Here is a 20,382-nt window from a genome sequence, read left to right as displayed (position 1 = left end):
CACACTTTTGGTCTACTAATAGAATTCAAATGTCTTTGGCAAACTGGAAACGTAGAAACTAATGGTAGATTAAAGTAATAACTACAATGTGTACGTGTGGTAGAATGATACTGTCAATGAAATGGAAATTTGCCCAGTGAGTGACAAATAAGTGTTATCTCATCCTAAAATATTATTTTTTTAAACCATAAGTCAATTTTGACATTACTTTGCTGTTCCAATTGACTGCATATGAGAACTGGAGTGAGAGAAAATGATGTCACCGATAGAAAATTGTTCAAAGCCAAATTAAGTCATTCTGCTGCCTTTTTTTGGTCCGAGTCATCATTTCTATGGCGGCCACTCTTCCGAAAGGGGCCTGTTAGAAATCCACACCCCGACCACTTGAAAGTGGTCTCAGGAGAATCTGTGAAACGTTTGGAACGTTGGAGCCAGTAGGTGCCACATCCTTTTATTTAGGCATCTGGATGGCTGCTTTGTAACTTAAAAAGTTTGCACTACAGAAAGAATATCATGAAAAAATATTCAGATTAGCAAGAACATCTTAAAAAAAGATACAAGAGCAAGAATAGTTATTCTGACAGATATAATGACTAGGATCTCTAAAAAAGACTCCACCCACCACCTATTTTGACCTCTTCTTCAGCTTTGGAAATTTCTAAATACACTAAAAGTGATCCAGAGCAGAGAGGATTTTTCCTGGCTTCACCTTCTGCATATGCTAGAAGTACAATAGCACATTTGTTTGTCTCCAGTGTAGATGGAGAAAGAGCAGGCACCAAAGCACAACTCAACAATGCGACACCTTAGCACAGCAAAGCACCAACAGCTGCCACAGCTCAGCATTACTGGAACAACTGAGGTAAGAATCCAGAACATCTGTGATACACCTTGTAACCTGCTCTCAACAGACTGTACACTCACTCTAGTTTATACAACTGAAGTGTCAGAGCATTTACTCTAACCCCAACAAAGTTCAAGCTCTCAGGTTGATCCATTGATGTACAAGTTGGATTGATCTAGTATTTACAGTACCCTTGTGATAGTTCTGTGAATAAGCTTTTTCAAAAAGCAGTATTTATGTAAAGACCTTTAGCCTGTGCCTTTACTTCATGGAAAAGGAAAAACCTAAAAACATACACTGATACACTCTCATTCACATACACACTGCACATGGAGGGTGGTGCCCATTGATCCTCTGTCTCCTACCCGATCCCTGTTGAACGGAAGCAGCAGTTGTTGTGAGGATGCTCGTCGTGTTCCAGATGTGTGGCCCTCTCTTCTCATGGCGAGAGGGATCACCTGGGTGCCTGGCTGTACCACAAACCAAAGAGGCCACAGGGATGTTTGTGTCCTCCTGGATTTGCATTTGGGTTTTCTCTTGACTGTACTGGGCCACTATTAATGTCCACTGTTGTCTTGGCGACTGGAGCCACCTCTCAAGGGCACTGTCCCCCTGGTGGTAATGCCGTGTGTGTGGTGGTGCTGGTGTGTTAGTGCGTGGGGGGGTGTCTTTATCCTTCACTGTTCCCACTTGGATGGCTGCTGCTCTGTCGGGGGCACCATGTGGACACCTTTAGGGTAGCCCTAACCTGCCTCTTGGGGCAGAAGTGGATGACTCTCGAGCACTGCTAAGGTTGGTGAGACTTTCAGATGGGTGTGACCAGGGATTGAACCAAGAGTACACCAGGGGCTCGATAAGTACCCGGGGTCTATGCTTTCATGCCCTCCAACAGCAGTTACTCCTCTGGTGGTTCCCTCCTAACAGGTTGATCGGAGTAAAATCCTTGAGCTCCTTCTGTGCGAGTGAGGCGGGTAGTTGATGGCTAGCCTTGGCTGACAAAATGGCAACGCAAAGTCACTACACCTCCCACCTTTTCATCTACATTCGACATACATGAAGGTTTGTGTTTGTCCTGGTAGACTTGTCTGGGAGCCATTCATGTCTACTTTCTTTAATAGAATTGAAATATTTAATTTCCCCTTCCTTCTTCAGTCTAGATTATAATAGCTAAGGACATGCATACTGTCCACAAACAAACATTTGTATGGATTAGGCTCTCTGCTTCTGCTTGCTCAGCTGGTGCACACTCAAGTTAAAATAACAATTTAACAAGTGGGTAGTTTGCTATTTCTGAAATCATACATTGAAATAAAAATAAGGTTTAAGCCCTTATAAAACATTGGCTTTTGAGTATTTTTTTTCCACAGAAAGTAAATTATTTCAGAACAAATCCTTTTATATACCAATCCAATCCATTAAATTATTGCAAAAGCTAATACATTAAAGTAAGCTTAGGTAATAAAACCAACAGGCAGTATGGTTCAATTCAGTTTCCCATCATGCATATGTACAGAGTAGCGGGTTACATGGGAGATAAGAAATGTCCTTCTCAAACGTGGAAGGACCAAAACCAGACTTAGAAAGAGTGGAAAAGATTCAGAGGAGACTAACAAGGACAAGCCAGTTTAGAGTCAAATGAAAACAGTTCACCTCGTGAATACAAACTATGGCTGATGTAAGAAGGTAGGTCGAACTAAGGGGGTCCTTTTTTTCTTATCTTATTTTGCTTTTGGAAATGTTTATAGCCAAAAGAAACCTAGTCTGGAACACAGGATTTTCTGTTCAAATAAGGTTTGGAGTTCAAGCAAATGGAAGTGAGGAGTTGACATGAGGAGACACAAAATAGAGTTCAAATAGGCAGGAAAAGACAAAAACGCACTAAAAAGCAAATCCAAAAAGTGACCACAAACACAAGCTAAGTGGGCATAGAGAATTCCAGCTGTATGTATATCACTTGAGTGTGTAAACGTTTAAATGAGTACAAAAATTCAAAAAGAACTGCAGTGGTATTGAATGGGGCTGCAAGGTTGCGCAGTGGTTGCCGCCCTCCCCTAATGGCGAGAAAGCCCTTGTTTGAATCCTAGATGGGACCTTTCTGTGTGGAGTTTGCATGTTCTCCTTGTGCATGTGTAGGTTTCCTCCAGGCACTCCGGTTTCCTCCCACAGTCCTCAAACATGCTTCATTGGTGAATTGGTGTCCTCTAAATTGTCCCTAAGTGTGCTTGTGATTGTGAGGCCCTGCAGCAGACTGGCAACCTGTTCAAGGTGTTCCCTGTCTTCACCCAACAGTAGCTCGGTTGGCTCCAGCAGCCCCGTGACCCTAAAAGGAATTCAGTGGGTTCTGAAGATCAACGGATGGATGGTACTAAATGGAACAGCCAAGTTTGGAGCAAAAACCTCCCCTCCCAAGTAATGCTAATCGAGGATTTGACACCTTTAATGCCACATGGCACACAAATAATCGAGGTAAGACATGCAGAGCCGTCACAAGGCCCCCCAAGTCACCAGACAAAAGGGACCAAAAAATAGCCAAACTGTATCGGAACAGAAAATAAGCCATACTACCAACCTGTGAACCCCCCACTGGAAAAGAAATCTGTAAATTTGGGGTTAAAACCTCTGCTTAATGCTATGCAAGGAAATAAGTAATGGTGGGGAGGCATCAAGGCCAAGAGATAAACCAACTGAAGTCAATCAGCATTTACCTATTTTTTTCATTTTAACATCTGGATACTAAAGTAAAAATGTACTGAATTGTTTGTATTCTTTTTAATCTTGTATCTAACATATCATTAGGTTAGTGTCTTACACATTCCACAGCTGTAATATTTCCCAGAGTATGAGTGTAGCAAAAAACCAAATACTGTCATGATGCAAATGCAGCTGAACTATGACTTAGACCCCAGAGCATAGTGGAGTGACAGGGAGAGGAAGGAGAAGAAGGGAAAGCTTGTGCCTCTTTTTCAAGGCTCTGCAGATCCGGAGCCTGGGAACTTCAGCAGCTTTGGCCAGGCTCTGAGAAATACCCTGAGCTGTAATGTAAACAAGGCAGAACTCTGATCTACCAGAGCCCCTACCCCCTCCCAGTTTAACCCAGTATTGTGTGCTTGGAGTTCGCTGGTGACACCATGAGCCCACTTTCTCATTTCCTGAGGAGGATAATGACCCAAAGAAGGATAAAGTTTGCCGTCCTTCTCCAAACTGCACACTCCTTAACCAATGACTTTCTTAGGGTAACAGGTTGCATAGCAAACCCATAGACTCTTGATCCTAAAGAACTGCAGTGAGGTGGATAGAGATATGATGTTGACATAGTGACACAAATGGACATGCACACTGGCTCAGCAGTGGCAGCTGAGATAATCTGATCTGTCGACAACGACTACAACGAGTCCAGGAAACTCTGACATATCAGGTGGCAGATCGTCAGATAACTGTGAGAACAGTTCAAGATAAGTTCCTGTTCACTCAACCAGAACTCAAAACACAGCAACTAAAGGTTTATGAGTCAAATTGGTGCAAAAAAAACAAAGCAATATGTTCTCACTTCTTTGCAGTTGAGCAAAAAAAACACCACCTTTGTTTCTTTTTGCAGTTTGTCCACACGTTGCTACTGAACACCTGAATAGGCTTTTTCTCACAGGGCTCCTGTTTCACCACCGGGTAGCAAACACTTGTGGAAAGATACTCCAAGGTTTTTACCCCTCCTTCTCCAAACCCCATCTTCTTCCCCACACACAGTCCTGTCCTTTATTCAATTAATTCAATCTGGTAAAACTAGATAAACCCTTACAGGGCTCTTTCAGTCAAAAGAGAGACTGCTTCAGGCACAGGTAGATATCTGACGAGGTCCCTAGAAAAATAGAAAAGAAAAAAACACTTTTTTTTCTGCTACAAGCTTCAAACATGCAATAAAAAACCATGAAACATTGATTTCCTCTGTCAGGTAGATTCATTAGCATCAAAGGAGCAAAAATGTATTAGTCCTTCAGAAATTTCCCGTTGAAGTATGTGGCATTGAGTTTAGTTTTTTGGGGGGAAGGGGTCGATTTTAACCCTCAACGTCAAGTTTTACAAGCTGAGGGCAACACTTGCCATCCCACTTAAAGCATAGTCTGACAAAAACTGAAAACCACTGGGTCCCTGTTTCAACCCCCCCATGGGAATTTTAATGAAACGTTTACTTGTCAACAACTGTCTGCCCTGGTTATTAACTTAAAGTGTTACGCATATTCTCAATAGCTTAAATAGCAGATGAAATATCCCCAAATGAGTTCTGTCAACACAATTATTCTCCAGCTAAAGGCACCGGAGCATTTCAAAAACCACTTTGAAAAACGTTCTCACTTTTTCTAAAACAAAAGTAATGTCACTGAATCGTTTTAAATTTAATCGCTCCATTATCCATTTGGGGTTTTCTCCACTTTAGAAGGCCTTAAAGGTGTAGTCACATGCATTTTTTGATCATCTGTGGAGGATCGTAGAGAGGAGTGGCCACGCCTTAAGGGAGCACAGGTTGGTCTGAAGTCTTGTTGAAAATGGAACATACAAGTGATTTGCATGGCGTATGTGTAACAACAAGTATACATAGGCTAATGTAAGTTGCACATACTTATGACGTAAGAGCTATGCTGTCATATGGTGTCCTTACACCACACTCTAGTCATTGGCAAGGCATTAGTCACAACTGTGGAGCCTGCAAGAGACCTGCACCTTTCACGTGGACAGCACTCACAAGCCTCTTGCACAGTTTGTAGGATTAGGGGTGGTAAAAAAAAAAAAAAAAGTAATATGACAAGCCTGTGTCTCATCTACTTCACCCTCACTAGGACTAGGTATTACCAATCATTTTCAGAATCAATTCGATTACCCAGAGCCTGGATCGATTCGATTCACTATTGCTTTGATTCTTTTGATTCACCCAATTCAATTCCAATTTGAATTTCCACGGTTTACATATTAAGACATATTTGTACAGAAATACATTAATAATCTATATATCTTTTGAAGATATTCATATTGAGTCAGCAATGTATGTTTAGGTCGACCGAGTTTTAGCATTAGCAGTTCTATAGGAGATTCCATAATATGTTATCATACAAGCTAGTGTATTTTAGCATTACTGCTGTTATGTGTTGGGTTACCGGAAAAGGAAAGGCAAAAAAGATAGATCTCTACTTTTATAGATCAATTATTGATCTATTGGATTTAATCAACCCTGCCCTAACCTGTACTTTACCCTTGCATTTTATATAAATGTAAGTGTTTGCTACCACCTGTTGCATGAACATTTTCATCTTATGGGCTCACTGAGCGCTATACGACCTTGGTATTTTGTGCAGTCCAACAGCGTGCCCCGTACAGGTTTGTCCATTTTTCAGCCACAGACAGCCCATATCCACCCGTAAGGGCAGTCGTGACAAAGGCATAGCATTGTGTATCAAAGACTATCAAGCTAGTTTTTCCTAAATGTCCAATGAATTTAGGAACGGTAGCCATTCAGCCATGTAAAATCCAACCAAAGAGCAAAAAACAGGCTTAAAAAATCATCTTTATGCAAACTAAAGAATTACACCACTTAACAAGTGTCTATATTACATTATTAAATCATTGGGTGTCCTGACTGGGAGTCAGGGCATGAGTGTTTGCCCCTAAAGATCTGGGTCAGGATACAGATGCTTTTTCTTTACACAACAATATAGGAGTTTGTGTATTTTGGTTTCGTTGTTTTCATATCAGACAATAATGGAAAGAAAATGGCCCTGAGCTTAAGTTACACGTGTTTTAAAAATATGTTAGTTTTAAAAAATATAATGTAGTTTCTGTATATTGTGGCCTACATTCAGTCATGACCAAACAGCAAGACGACTGAATAGTTGATGTCATAGCTTAGGAGAAATAGTCTCTAGCACACTACAACTGTACCCTGACAGGGTCCCACACACAGTTACTGGGCACAATTTGAAACAATTAAGCTGGAGTCTGGAGTTAAGCATGCATAATGTTTGTACATCAACACTGTAGACATAAAAACTTATTACTTTGCTTATCTTTGACCTAAATTTTCCAGAAATACTGTTTCTAGTATTTCTGGCTGTTAGTAATTGGATGAACATTCAGGATGCATATTTAATGTTTTTACCATCCCGCATAATGCTTCCCTGCTCAAATGCTTCAAGTGCAGCAAGTTCCTGCAACCGTTGAGAGGAAGTATTGGATTACACCCATGCTTGCTAAAAACAGACAAGTAGGGTCACACCTATCTTTGACATGGGAATTTACAACAAAGACAAAGATGTTCTTTGTCATTTGCTGCTTCTGTAAGTTTAAAATTGGCCAATTTTCAAAAAAAAATAAAAAATGTTTCCCACTAGGGAGAGCCTCATTACTCGTTTTCTTCTTGAAGGTAAATCTGTAGCCTTGAAAGCTGTTGTGAATCGGGGGAACACAGACCAAGGACGCATGCATGAATCTCAGAGGAAGAAACATCAGTGGTTCCACTAAAACTAAAGGCTGAATTCTCCCTGAAGGTATGGCTATTATACACAGGATTCCTCATAAATCAGCAGACCCGACCCGATCCATCTGGACTGTCAGAAGACCGTGTTCTTCTGGGCGTATACCGCTTACACTGTTCTGTCCCTTGAAGACTGAAGACGAGCTGGGTTTACTACATGATTTCTGCAGCATTCTTCAAAGACAGATACAGCCTTCCCATAGGCTGCTGAATAAAACATGAGGGGTGTGCAGCAGCGTGGGTTTTGTGTGTCTGTGTGTGTGTGCCTGACAATAGGAGGGTTGCTGAGTGGAAGTGTGAAACACTGAGGGAATAGGAAGAGGAAGGGAGGGTGTGGGGATTTCTTACGACACCGGTGCTGGGGATACCGAACAAGACATGATCCACAAACGCCTTTGATTTGACACACATCCTCACTGCCCCACTGGGTGTCTGGAAACTTCTGTCTCTTGTTTTGTTTTTTGTGTGTGCGAGTTCAGTAGCTGGAAGTCAACATTTTGGCCAAAAAAGAACTGAGGTGTGCTTATTTCAGGAGGAGACAGGAATGCAGATTTTGGCTGGTACAGAGATGTCCCAGATTCTCAGAGCACCTCATCCAACTTCACACTGCTGGATAGAACAAATATTCTTAGATCTGTGTTTTCTTTTCTTTTTTATTTACATGGAAAATCTTTAATTTATCGTATTTATTAACAGGGTTAACATTAATTATTTTAAGGACTATGATGAAAACTGTGTTTTTTGTCTTTTTCACATGTTCTTGTGATGGAGAACGTGTATTAGGACAATTAAGCTTTAAATTGCATTTCTGAGTATTTATTGATACAAATCGCTGTGAATCAGGAGCAGATGAAAAAATACAGTTTGAAAAAGATCGTAGCTGTGACGTAAAATCTACAATCGCCACGCCACAAGCTCCCTGCTCTGCTCCATTCTGATGCATCCACTTGTAAACAACTAGATCCATGTTTGTCTTTGTTTTCTTCTCCTCAGAGCTGGTATCCAGCTCAGAACTCTACGGCTGGATTGCTCCAATATTACTCGCCATTTTTGTGGCACTGCTAATGTTAGCTTGGGGTTGTGAGCTTTGTACTCGGAGGCAAATTTCGAATCAACTACTGCCGCTCTGCAGAAACTATGTCCTAGAAAACAACTTTTTTTTTAAATTGTGGCTTAAACAGCCAAATTATAATTAAAAGGCCACTGGACATACTTTTACAAAAAAATGATCGGAGTTAAAGACATCTTGTCCAGGAGAGGTAACAAAAACTCCAACATCCCTCTCTTTGACGATTTAGTTAAACGCTTAAAAAAAAAAAGAAATTCTAATAATAAATCAGTTACAACAGACCAATAATAGAATTAATACATATATAAAAGACATAAAAATATATTCATTATGGATTTATTGCTATTTTCTTTTGCAGAGTGCCATCTGGAAACATGTCCTGCTCAAAAGCACCACAATGGATTTAAGGTTTACAGTTCTACTTTTTCCCCCATCACTAAATCATTACTGTATGCTAAGAAGTTTTCATTTCGCATCAAAAAATGAAAAAAACAAAGAAACCTTTGTGTTTCTTTCTTTTTTAAGCTTTACTGTTCGGCTCCTTTTGGGAGACAAACCCAAAAAAAGGCTATAAAAAACACAAACATGTTTTATCTCCTGGAGGCAGTAAATGAACAATGCCCCATTGACTGGCTAATGCCCCAAATTGTAAAAATGTGTGAAAACTGCTTGAATTTTATTTCACAAACCCCAACATTGCAGTGCTAGAACTAATACGTTGGGTTTTATGAATATCATTAAAGACATCAGAAGACAGGAAAGAAAAAGTGTTTTTACAGTCATAAACACAAATAACTTGATAAATAAAACTCCAGTTATGAACATCAGCAACCCGCCTGCCAATTTCTATCTGAAGTTTCTGCCAGCTGCCAAAAGAAGCTCGACAAGCCTCCCCTGAGAACACAGCCGTCATGACTGCACACAATTTGTGTAGCTAGGTTGTTTAGAGCAAACTGATGTTATCAGAGACCCATGTTTACCGCCAAACACAGACACCCATTTCAAGCACGATTTAGCCATGAAACGACACAGTGAGTGTCCAAACAGATGAGGTCATTTCCAGGAAATGTAGCGTAAAAGTCACGAGTGTGAGATTATCGCAGTTTACTACATCCATGATTGTCAGAAAACAAACTAGGCTTACTGGCCAAGGCATCCAACATGTATATATACGGATTAGAAAATTGAATTTGCTTGTGCAATGTGAATCTAATGTAGCTGTTTTTAATGGCCCACAGCTTAAAACTATGGTATTTTCCGTACTGTAAGTCGCTGGCAATCTTAAAACCATTTATGCATTTGACAGATCAGATGGATGCCTTCACGTTACAGACCAATTGGATGGAGCCCTTTTATGTTAGATGTTTGCCTCCTTTAGACAAGGGTCATTTGGAGTGTCATTTGAGTTGGATTGACTCTTATTTAAATTAAACTGTTGCAGTGAAAAAGAAATAAGGTTTTTGTCTTTTTGCTATTTGTTCATGTACCGCAAGTTACTCGTCATCGCTGTGTTGATCATTTGTATCGCAAATCGTGAGTTTTCCTCATATCATGCAGCCCCACTTCACATTAGTGAAGTGTTTGTGTAAACCAGCTGATTCTATTGCGTTATGTAACAATTTACGTTAGTAATGTGTAGCATATCGGTCGCTTTTCTACGCATCCGAATAAGCTGATTCCCAATCGCGTGAACGGTCAAAGAGGTACGGCGTGTCAAAGAGCGTGTGTTATTCAAGTGTCGCAGGCAGAATCTCCAATGTTAAGAAACACTTCGCCTGCAGCTGGTCTTAATAACTAATCATAACATAATGCACCATGAGATGCTCAAATCATCTTGGCCTTCAAAATGAGTCAAGCTTAATCACATCAGGATTACAGTGTGGTTGAGTTGTCAGGGAAATTACACCGATGGCATTCCATACAAACACACCTATAAAGCAAATAGCAGTTATCTACATTACATGCGAACACAGAGGGGATCGGTGGGATGAATATAGACAATGTCTGCTCATTTAGGGGCTGAGGGGAGCAGTGTGGTGAGGGGAGGACCCTATGGACCCAGGCTAATTGTTTCACAACACAGTTGAGACGGGTGGAGTTCCGACCACCGGCAGCTCTGATTTAGGCTGTTTAACAGCCAAACGCAGTTTGACAGAAAACACTCCAGCTCACAGCCCAGAACCATGTGCAGACAAACAGTTCATCAAACAAATACGACCAGAAGAAGCTGAGAGGGTTTTCCCTTTAACCTATTGTTTTTAAAGCCGTCAGCCTGGCAGAAATGATATTTTCTTCAGTACCAATACATTGAAAAAATCCCTTTACTAGTTCCAATAATTATATTAGTGCCATAGTCATCTTTAACCCTTTAACACTTCACTACCAAAACTCTTCGACTCAATTAACATAATGCCAACTGATTCCCACGTGGAAGAAAGCAGCCTTGTACCGATATCCAACACGTATGGGATGATGGCGATGAAGTGTGCATTATCAGAAATGAACGCACGCTGTGAAAGTCTGAACCGGGAAGTGAACGGAAAAACACCACCAGGAGTTCAAACAGCATAAAAACACAAAAGATACCAACAAAAGGGAAACCAACAGTAATAAATCATCGAGGAAAAATAGATTACTTACAATAATCAAACAAAAATTATTGATAAAAAGAAGAAAGTAAAGGTTCAATAGTTTGAAGAAACTATTTGGGTTTTGTGAATGACTTTACATGACTATTACCAGTCACTGTATATGATGATCCCAATCCACATTGACTTGACACCAAGTATTCTGCCTCTACATCACACTAAAACGTAACAAAAATGTAAAATATATGCTGTATCTATAGGAGCATATAACATCTAAACAAATCTAAAATCTACCGTATTTAAAGAAAAATGTTTTATAAAAATATCCAGTTCAACTGTTAAATAAAATAGTTTTATGTTATTTGAATAAACATCATGGAAGAGTGACATGTGTGTTGCCAAACCACAGCCTTCCTAATGGTTTTCTGGAAATGGGTCAATGGAATAAATCCATATAAATGCAAAAATATGGAAGTTTTACCCGCTGCTTTTTGTAAACCGTTCCAGCTCGGATTTGCATTTATGCTTTTGAGGCTTTCAGTTCGGGTTGTTTTCTAATACAGCAGCAAATGGACAGAGTGACAGCCATTCCATTTGAAATTTAAAGGGGAATAGTTGGGGAAAAGAGTCAAACGCAGCAGCTGCTAGGAGAGCATTCAACGTGCATTTGGGCAAAAATGACAATAAACACAAAGCCGCATTGGTAGTTCTATTGTGTTCACTTAATTGCTTTATAAAAAGTCAGGTTTTGAAATGCATAAACATTCACAGCAATAACAGACAGTACAACTGTCAACAATGCATCACTGGTCTGTGGATTATTTATCTTATAATGTGTAACAGCAATCTCACTGTCATGGTTCACTTCCTGACATTTCAAGAGTAAAATCTAATGATGAAAAGCATGATTATGAGGAACATCTAATAATTGTTATGCAAATAAAAAACAAAACTGTCTGGTTTGGGTGATTTTGTTGGTTCTTTGTTTTTTTTCTCTTTGTTTTAGCTTATAAAGAGAAAACTAAAGCTGAGTTTTAAAATAATAGTTTATCAACAGACTTGAGAAATTTGTGCCTCTTTTATAGTAAAGACCGACTCCAAAGAAAATCGTATTTTTGGTGTTTTTAACGTGTTCTTGTGGTATTTTTCTGATGATGCAGGACATGTATTAAAAAATTCAGTCTAAAATTGCATTTTGGACCGTTTCTTTATTCAAATCATTATAAAACGAAAGATTACAAAAAAAAAGGTAATTGTGACAACAACAAAAACGCGTGCTGGTCGGGCCACAAGCTCCCTGGTCTGAATTTCTAATGAACTCCTGCAGAAACTAGGTCCTAGAAAACCACACAGGTTTCATGATTTTGGCTAAAAAATAGCACAATAATAATTAAAAGACCACTGCTCCTGCTTGGTCCTGATTCACAATTTAAAAAAGAAATATTCAGAAATTCTAAGCTAAATGATCTTTGTGTGTCTTACATCATCAAAGTGGGTCTTTAAGAACTTGTTGGCAAAACAAAAGAAGAAAATTGTCACTTGGGCCAAAGCAGTGAGGTTGTGTGGTTTTTGCACCAGCAGATCACCTCCCGCCCCCTAAAAACAATAAAAACTCACAGCTTTTAAGCACTTTGAGGGCATCCTTTTCCTTGACAACACTTCCCAGATTTGTAATAACAAAACCCTCCCCGCTGCACGCAGGACTGTTAATCAGCAGGCATTCTACTGCTTTTTCAAGGTCAGTTTGACTTTAAGTAAACATGTGCAAGAAAATGGCTTCAGTGGCTCCAAATAAACATTTATACGGGCCTTTTTGTGGTTCAGTAGTCAACAGGTCTTTCAAGAAGGTGTTTAGAGAGCCGTTTGTTAAATACACGATAATGGGCTGGGACAGTGCACGGCAGGATGGCATGCAGCAGGCCGCCATCGTTAGATTTTGAGTTTCCGTCCACGCCATCCAAGCTGCTGACGGAGGATGTGAGACAATGCTGGGTCCAGATCCGCTGAAAGCAAATGTCCGTACTTTGTAATAAAGGGCTAATGTTTTGAAAGCTTATCTGTGTGACCCATTTCCGTCACAAATGCATTTTAGTGATGTAGGTATGAAGGTAAAGACTGATAAACCCGGGGCAAAAATATTACAAAATACTATCAAAATGATGACTGAATGAAAGCTTTTGGTGAATTCAATGTGCAAAATACTTTTTTTGAGTAAAGAAATAAGCTTTCATCTGTTTTTCTACCTACATTTTCCATTTTCATCTAAAAGAATTTCCTTTAACAGCACAACTGATGACAGCTGCCGACTCCTTTCCACAACAAACTAACATGATGCCAACAGATAACTTATTGAGCATTTTCTATCTCAATGAAATGCTAAACTACAACCTTCCTCAGCATTGTAATTGGATTACAATGATCAGAATAGTACTGATGGTCTTGGTGCTATTTTGGATGAAAGGTTACTGTGGTCTGAGTCTGTACTTAGTATTCATAAATAACATGGTGAGATCTTTGTATATTGTATCTGCAACTGCTTTTTATGACGTATGTGGTTTTAATGATGTTTGTTCATATATATTTTTTGTATTGAAATGTGCTGCCTCTTGGCCAGGACTCCCTTGGAAAAGAGGTTTTTCATCTCAATGGGACTTCCTGGTTGAATAAAGGTTTGATAAAAAAAATATATATATATTGTAAGATTTGAGAGAACTTTTTTCGCAAGAAGCAAGCAAAAACTGTATACTGTATTTTTCAAACTTAAAGGCGAACAAAGCAGGCACACAATCAATGAAAGGTCTATTTTCAAAATTATGTTATATAAAAGGCACATTAATCGAGACAAAGAGTCAGAGATAACTCAGACTTTAACTATGTTTACAGTAACTCTAGAATTTGTTTGTAACACGCTACACGTTAGCCGTGTTAGAGGCGTAAGTGTGTTCACAATACCTGTAACTCCCAACTTTTTTTAAAACACTAACAACACAAACAGTCTGATACCATTTAAACAAGCGGTACTGTGACTACGCTAGCTCTCAACTTTGTTAGTAACACGTAAGAAAGCACAGTCTGATAGCGCTACACGTTAGCTGTGCGTTAGCATATTCACAAAAAAACCAAACCTTGTTTGTAACTCAGGAAAAAAAAAACAGACTTACATTTTGACAGAGCGCTGTGTACCTTTCAAAATCACTTCAACTTCAGTAAACACATCCAGAATTTATTCATCCAGATGAATAAATGATGTCGTCTTTGACAAAAAAACAAGGTTTTTAAGTGTGCCTTACAGTGTGGAAAATAAATTGCCTAAACGGTTGAAGAATTCTGGTGATACAATGAATGTAAACACTGGAGCTCAAGCTCTGATGTTAAAGGGTAAAAGAAAAGAAAAAGGTTCTAAGCAGTTCAGAATGAAGCTGTTAGCTGCATAACGTTTGATTAAAATCCACTTTAACATTAAATGTACTAAATCTGGGCATAAATAAGTTCTATAAAATCACCATAAAAGCAAAGATTCTCCTTTGATCTGGGAATCAGTGGCAATGAAAAAATATTTTAATTTTATTATTTACTATTGATGGTTGATCTACTATTTTAAATCAATATTTAAAGAACTTTGACTCAACATCTTGAGAAACTTGCAAGAAAATGTCAACCAAAAATGTTAAAAGTGTGTTAAAATAGTGCACATTTACAGTTTTCAAGAATACTGAGATGCTGATTGAATAACGACCTGTGTGTTTCTAATGTTTTTGGAAATGTTGAAATTAGGTCAAAAGTTACAGAAACAAAGCCAAATATATACATTTTTTTTCTATGCTATTTTATTTTAAGGTCCTTAAACTCGTAGTATAGTAGCTCCTTTTTTATATTTTCTCTTTCAATTGTATGAATAATCTGTTTTTGTGAGCTTTTATAGCTCGATTTTGTGTGATTTTCTTTACCCTCATTTTGAATAATTTTACGGAATAATTCGTAGCAGCGAGTATGCAGCAGTTGCTGTGTTTCACACAATCATCTGGAGCTGTGAAAAAAACAAAAACATTAACCTCAAGGTTGATATACTCGCGTTCGCCCGGACTTCATTTCCTCCTCGCGTCTTGCCGAACTCATCATTTTTATTTAGAACACGCTTCTCCAGAGTCAACATCAGTACAAATGAAACAGTACAAGATAATGATGTTCCCTGACCTCTGGTAGACAGTCAATATAATCTGTAACGTTGTGTCCTGCTGCCCATGTTCCCCTGCTGTACTGTGCTAACCAGGATGAAAAGTGCATATGTGGAAGATAAACCACTATTTGTTTCAATCTTCTGACAATCGACTTCTATTGTACGCAAACGTGTTAAACAACTCGTGTAGTGGAAAATCTCCAGTGATGAAAATAAATACCATTACAGAATATTCATTGCTGCCCTTTGCTGCCACAACTGAAAAAAAAAATAAAAGAAGTTTGTTTTTCCATCCAGCATTTCATTCAGAGCGCCAACATCTGTGAGCTTTCACCCTTTTGACACGATATTAAAATGCTGCTTGGGAAATAATTCATAGCCTGTGCGCTGAACTCCCTCATGCCCAATGAAAAAAACAAAAACAACCAAATAAATCTCACATCTTGCTGACTTCTCCCTTGACAGATGCTTTACAGGAACCCAGTCCTGCTAGGTACACAAGAAAGGGCACTTATTTGTTATGTTCTGTAGGTAAGGTTGTGTATGTTAAATATAATTCACCTTGGCAATGCATCAACCAGGAAAATTAGCCTTTGAATGACCCATTTCTTGAGCCTTAAAAGATAAGGTCTTAACTGAATGTGTTTGAGTCACGCAACACAAAGGAAATGAATTATTTGGAAAGGCGAAATAAGATAATGGCTGTTATCAAAGCGGTTAAGCTGGGGCAGAAAAATGCATCTGCATCTCCCCGTATGGATCAGCTGCAGAGTGAACATGCTGACACGATGTAGAGGAAATGCGAAGCCTCCCTGTGGCCCAATGACCCAAAAACCATTTCCTCACGTTGGATTGCTTTGCAAATGATCCTGTCAAAGATGTCTTAGCTTCCTCCTTTAATTAATAAAAAAATTAAAGGAAGAATTATTTTATTTAACTAATAAATTAAAAAAAACTATCAAAAAGAAAGACAGTTTTAGTACTAAAATATTTTTGTCAGGTGGATCCCTAGCGTCTAAACCCTTCAACACCTGAGATTTCAACGGTGACGCCTAAATAACACACGATCTTTGGCATATTGTAACTCCTCAACTGTTAACGCAATCATCCTAAATCGGCTGATTCTGACTCACAAAAAAGCTGATTTTCATTTCGGTTTGCTCGGTTATGCAACACAATATTAACAACAAGTAATACAAAAGCGGCACAAAGTCCCTTTTTACAGACAGAATCAACTACTTTACATGGAATGCGTAAAGTGTTGCATATCAGGGCAAGGCGGCTTTTCCCCGGCTTCTGAATCTGCAGGGAATTACGCTAAATGCATAAATGATTGAAGAGTTACTGTAGTTTGAAAGTCAATGCTGGAGCTAAAGCTCCAGTGTAAGAATATTTCATTCGGCCGTGGTGCAGCGGTAGGGCGGTCGACCCATGATCCTAAGGTTACAGCTTCGATTCCCGCCTTGCACGCCCATGTGTCGAAGTGTCCCTGGGCAAGACACTGAACCCCACCTTGCCTCTGGTGGGAGGTTGGCGCCAGTGTTCGACAGCGGAGCCACCATCAGTGTATGAATGTGTGTGTGCATGGGTGAATGGGACTGTAACTGTAAAGCGCTTTGGGCCTTTGTAAGAAGGTAGAAAGCGCTATATAAGTATGTAGCCCCGAGAAGAAAAAAGAGGAGGATTAAACAAATTAATCCCATAAATGATCAATATTATTATAAATATTAATATTACAAAGTTACTAAAATGGGAGCTACCATAGCTCAACGAACCCAATCCCCCCATCACGACTCCGTAGGTTACCATTTTGTTAAAGTATTGCTGAGTGATGGGGCTACAAGTATACGCCATTTACTATTTGTTTTACGGTCATTATTTCTTTCAAAATGGTAGTTTAGAATAACTTGTACATTATAGTCTATAATGTACAAACACTTAGCAAATAGTGGTAAACAAAATAGCAACTTTTGCATGATTGGAATGGATTTGAAAAAGGAAATATGCAAAAGCCTAGACAGAAACCACCCAAAAAGTAGTGCAGGAACAGTTAACAGCAGACAAATCTCTAAAGAAACGTACAAATCTCTAAAGATACGTACAAATGTCACGGTTAACGACATTGTACAACAAATCCATTTGGTCGCTACATCTACCTATTTTCAATTCCGCAACACCATCTACAGACAAAAGGAAGGCTTTCCCATGGGGGACCCACTATCAGCCACAATGTGCGGCTCCTTCATGGTAGATCTGTTGAAGAAATCAATAACATCTGCACCAGAGCACTGCCGTCCAACCCTATGGAAACGCTACGTAGAAGACATTCTGGAAAAAGTCAAGGTGTCACGGGTGGAGCAAAGGAAATAGAAGGAGACAGAGAAGAAGAAGGCAAAGAAGACAGAAAACAAAGGAATGGTGACATTACTATACATTACAGGAGTAACAGAACTCATCCAAAGGGTCATGAAAAAACATCACATCAGCGCCCCAGTCAAACCGTATAAAAAACTCCGGCAACTACTGGTACATCCAAAAGACAAGATTGAACAAAATAAGAAATGCAACGTCATTTATGAGATACCATGTCACACGCCTGTGTTGGAGAAACAGGACCCACCTTCATCACAAGAAAAATAGAACACCAAAAAGAATGCAAAAAGAAAACAGAGAAGAGACTAACAGGAGCAAGACAACAACAGGCATCTCAAGAAAATATGAAATCAGCCATAACGGACCTCTGCAAGCAAGAAAACCATATCATGGACTAAGAAAGGGCCAAAGTCTTCCGCACTGAAGACAACAGACACCGCAGATGTATTATAGAGGTGGTGGAGATCCGAAAGCGAGCCCACACTTCCATTAACCGGGCCTTCCTGCTCTCTCATACTTGGAGTAACATCCTCCGGCAGAAAACGGACATCAAGGGGCGGAATCGGGTGACTCCGCCTCAGTCACAACCAACTGTTTTTATATACGTCACACAGTACCGTCTGATGACAACTCTGACGAAAACGGAAGACGTCCGTCGAAACATGTCAGGTATGTGAAAAAACACAACCATGTCTGATAACAGAAGAACCAAGAAGTCAAAAGCTAAGACATTTGGATATATACTTCTGTGTTTTAAGGTTGTGTGTGTCTCTTGTATGGTTTGTATTATGGACTATGAGTAAGCAATAAAGTATATCTATCTATCTGTATGAAAAAAGTAATTAAGGTCAACAGTTGACCTATGACGATAGCGGCTCCTACTAGCTTTGTTCACACCGCCCACGACAATGCCCGCACAAGCAACCTCTTCCAAAGAAAGGTCTTTGTAAATTAGCGTAATTGTGCAATTCGGGCTTCTGCGTTCAAAACTCTCACATTCACGAGTTGTTAGGAAAGTTTCTACGACCGTTCTAAGGCTCTATGTGCAAAACATGCATCCATTAAACGTGTTTTAAAAAGCTAAACTAGGTTGAACTTTGAACAATCAGGGATTTGGATTTGGTAGTGATCTATTGAAGTGTCAACTGATCATGGAGAAGAAATTGATAATTGTGTTTTGTGCCTGGACAGAATTATTTGACTCCAAGTCTTTCATATCGCGGAACAGAGCTGAGGGGGAAAAAAAGCCTGGATCACAATTTGTGAGATTTGCACCACCTCTTTCGATTGTAGGTGGCCGATATGTGCTAGTAAACAACAACAAAAAAGAAAAAGAAGAAGAAGCCCCTCCCTTCTAGTCAAGTGTGAACACCATATGGTAGATCGAGTGTCACTTGCCTGGTGTGAAGGACTTCCTTATTCATTGACCAAAGATCAATTTGTTTTGGATACAGTATTTTTTTAAGTGATATGACCCCAAATCAGTCATCATTTCTCTCTGTACTGTGGTGGCCTTTGACAGGTTTGTGGTTTTGTTCCTGGGGTGGTATTTGTAGGGTAGGGTCTTCATTCCACCCCCCTCAAAGAGACGCCCCTGGATCCTGTTCTCAAACATCCAACTCACCGCTATGCGTGTGGAGATCCTCTGCTCCCCCTCGGCGCTCTTCTGATCCCCAATGGCCCTGCTGTACTCTGGGGGTTGCTGGTTCGATGCCCGGCTGCCCTTGGTCTTGCGGGTCCCGGGCCCCTGGTGAACGATGTTGAGCAGGTGGAGCGTGCTCTCGTGCTCGCGGTCGGAGCTCTCCGCCTGGCCCCTCTGATAGCGGTTCTCGCAGTTGGAGTGGTGTCTCCTGCACAGCTCGATGCGGGCTCGCAGGCGCTCCACGATGGCGTTGTGCAGCGGGGGTGGCCCCACGGGTCCCCTGGAGGGGGCCACCACCGGCCCGTTGGTGACCCCAGTGGGCATCGCCCCCAAACCTAACATGGGTACGAAGGTCCCTGTGGTAGACTGAGCAGGGGTGGCCTCCCCCATGCCCACAAGTCCCTCACAAGTTTGTTCAACCTGAGGTCCACTGAGCTTCTGATGGACCACAGAACGGGCATGGACCAGGACTTTGGTCACGCGGACAAAGTTAAAGTACTAAAATCTGCACAAGAACAAAACAATATATGTTTTCCTCAACAATTGAGAATTTTGGTTATAAAACAAATAAACTAGAAGTCCACTAAAAATAAGGTCAAAATGATTTAAAATACGCGTAATAAGGATCGAGTCATGAAAACCCGCATCTATCTTAATCCTACCTCGACAAAGATAATCTGGTTATAGTCATTGTGAAAGCCTCCGATGATTCAAAACCATGGCACGCACAACTCCAGTTTCTTCGATGGAACGCCCGCATTCCCGGTTACGTTCAATTCCTGCCTAATCTCAACAGGCAAAGTCCATCGACTACCAACGAGAAAGGAGCCAATCTTCTCCAAAACCAAAGAATCCGTAAATCCCACTTCAAAACCCTCTAAAACTTCAGCACTCGCGGCGTTCTGGGTGGAAATGTAGTCCTTCTTCGTTTTCTACATTCACGTCTGGAATCCAGTCGCGAACAAGTTTCCCCCCCGAAAAAAGAAAGATTCCGGCAGGGAGGGAAAGCCGCTGCGAGAAGCGACTGAGGTCCGTCTCAAATAGTCCATTGACAATCATTTGTGCGAGCGGTACGCGGGGGCTCCGGCAGAGCTGCTGCACACAGAGCCTCATTGTGTGAGCATTCCTTCTCTGACCGGAGGCGCTGCTGGGACTGATATGTGCGCAACACC

General features: G+C 40.3%; 1 protein-coding gene across 2 annotated transcripts in view; it reads right to left on the bottom strand.

The window, feature by feature from the left end:
- The window catches only part of maml2 (mastermind like transcriptional coactivator 2), a 58,185-nt gene extending 37,803 nt beyond the window's left edge, over positions 1-20,382 (bottom strand). The window contains exons 1-2 of one of the 2 annotated variants that reach the window (XM_078929552.1): positions 19,873-20,343; positions 19,193-19,715 (exon numbers count right to left, since the gene is read on the bottom strand). In XM_078929552.1, the coding sequence (XP_078785678.1) occupies positions 19,193-19,600 (408 nt within the window). In that variant the 5' untranslated portion in view covers positions 19,601-19,715; positions 19,873-20,343. Of the gene's footprint in view, positions 1-19,192 lie in introns of both variants that reach the window. The other variant, XM_011482303.4, reaches the window with a different exon arrangement.

The sequence above is a fragment of the Oryzias latipes genome, chromosome 13 (assembly GCF_053564925.1).
Source record: "Oryzias latipes strain Hd-rR chromosome 13, Olatipes_Hd-rR_3.1".
NCBI lineage: Eukaryota > Metazoa > Chordata > Actinopteri > Beloniformes > Adrianichthyidae > Oryzias > Oryzias latipes.
This window is presented reverse-complemented; position numbering and strand designations above follow the sequence as displayed.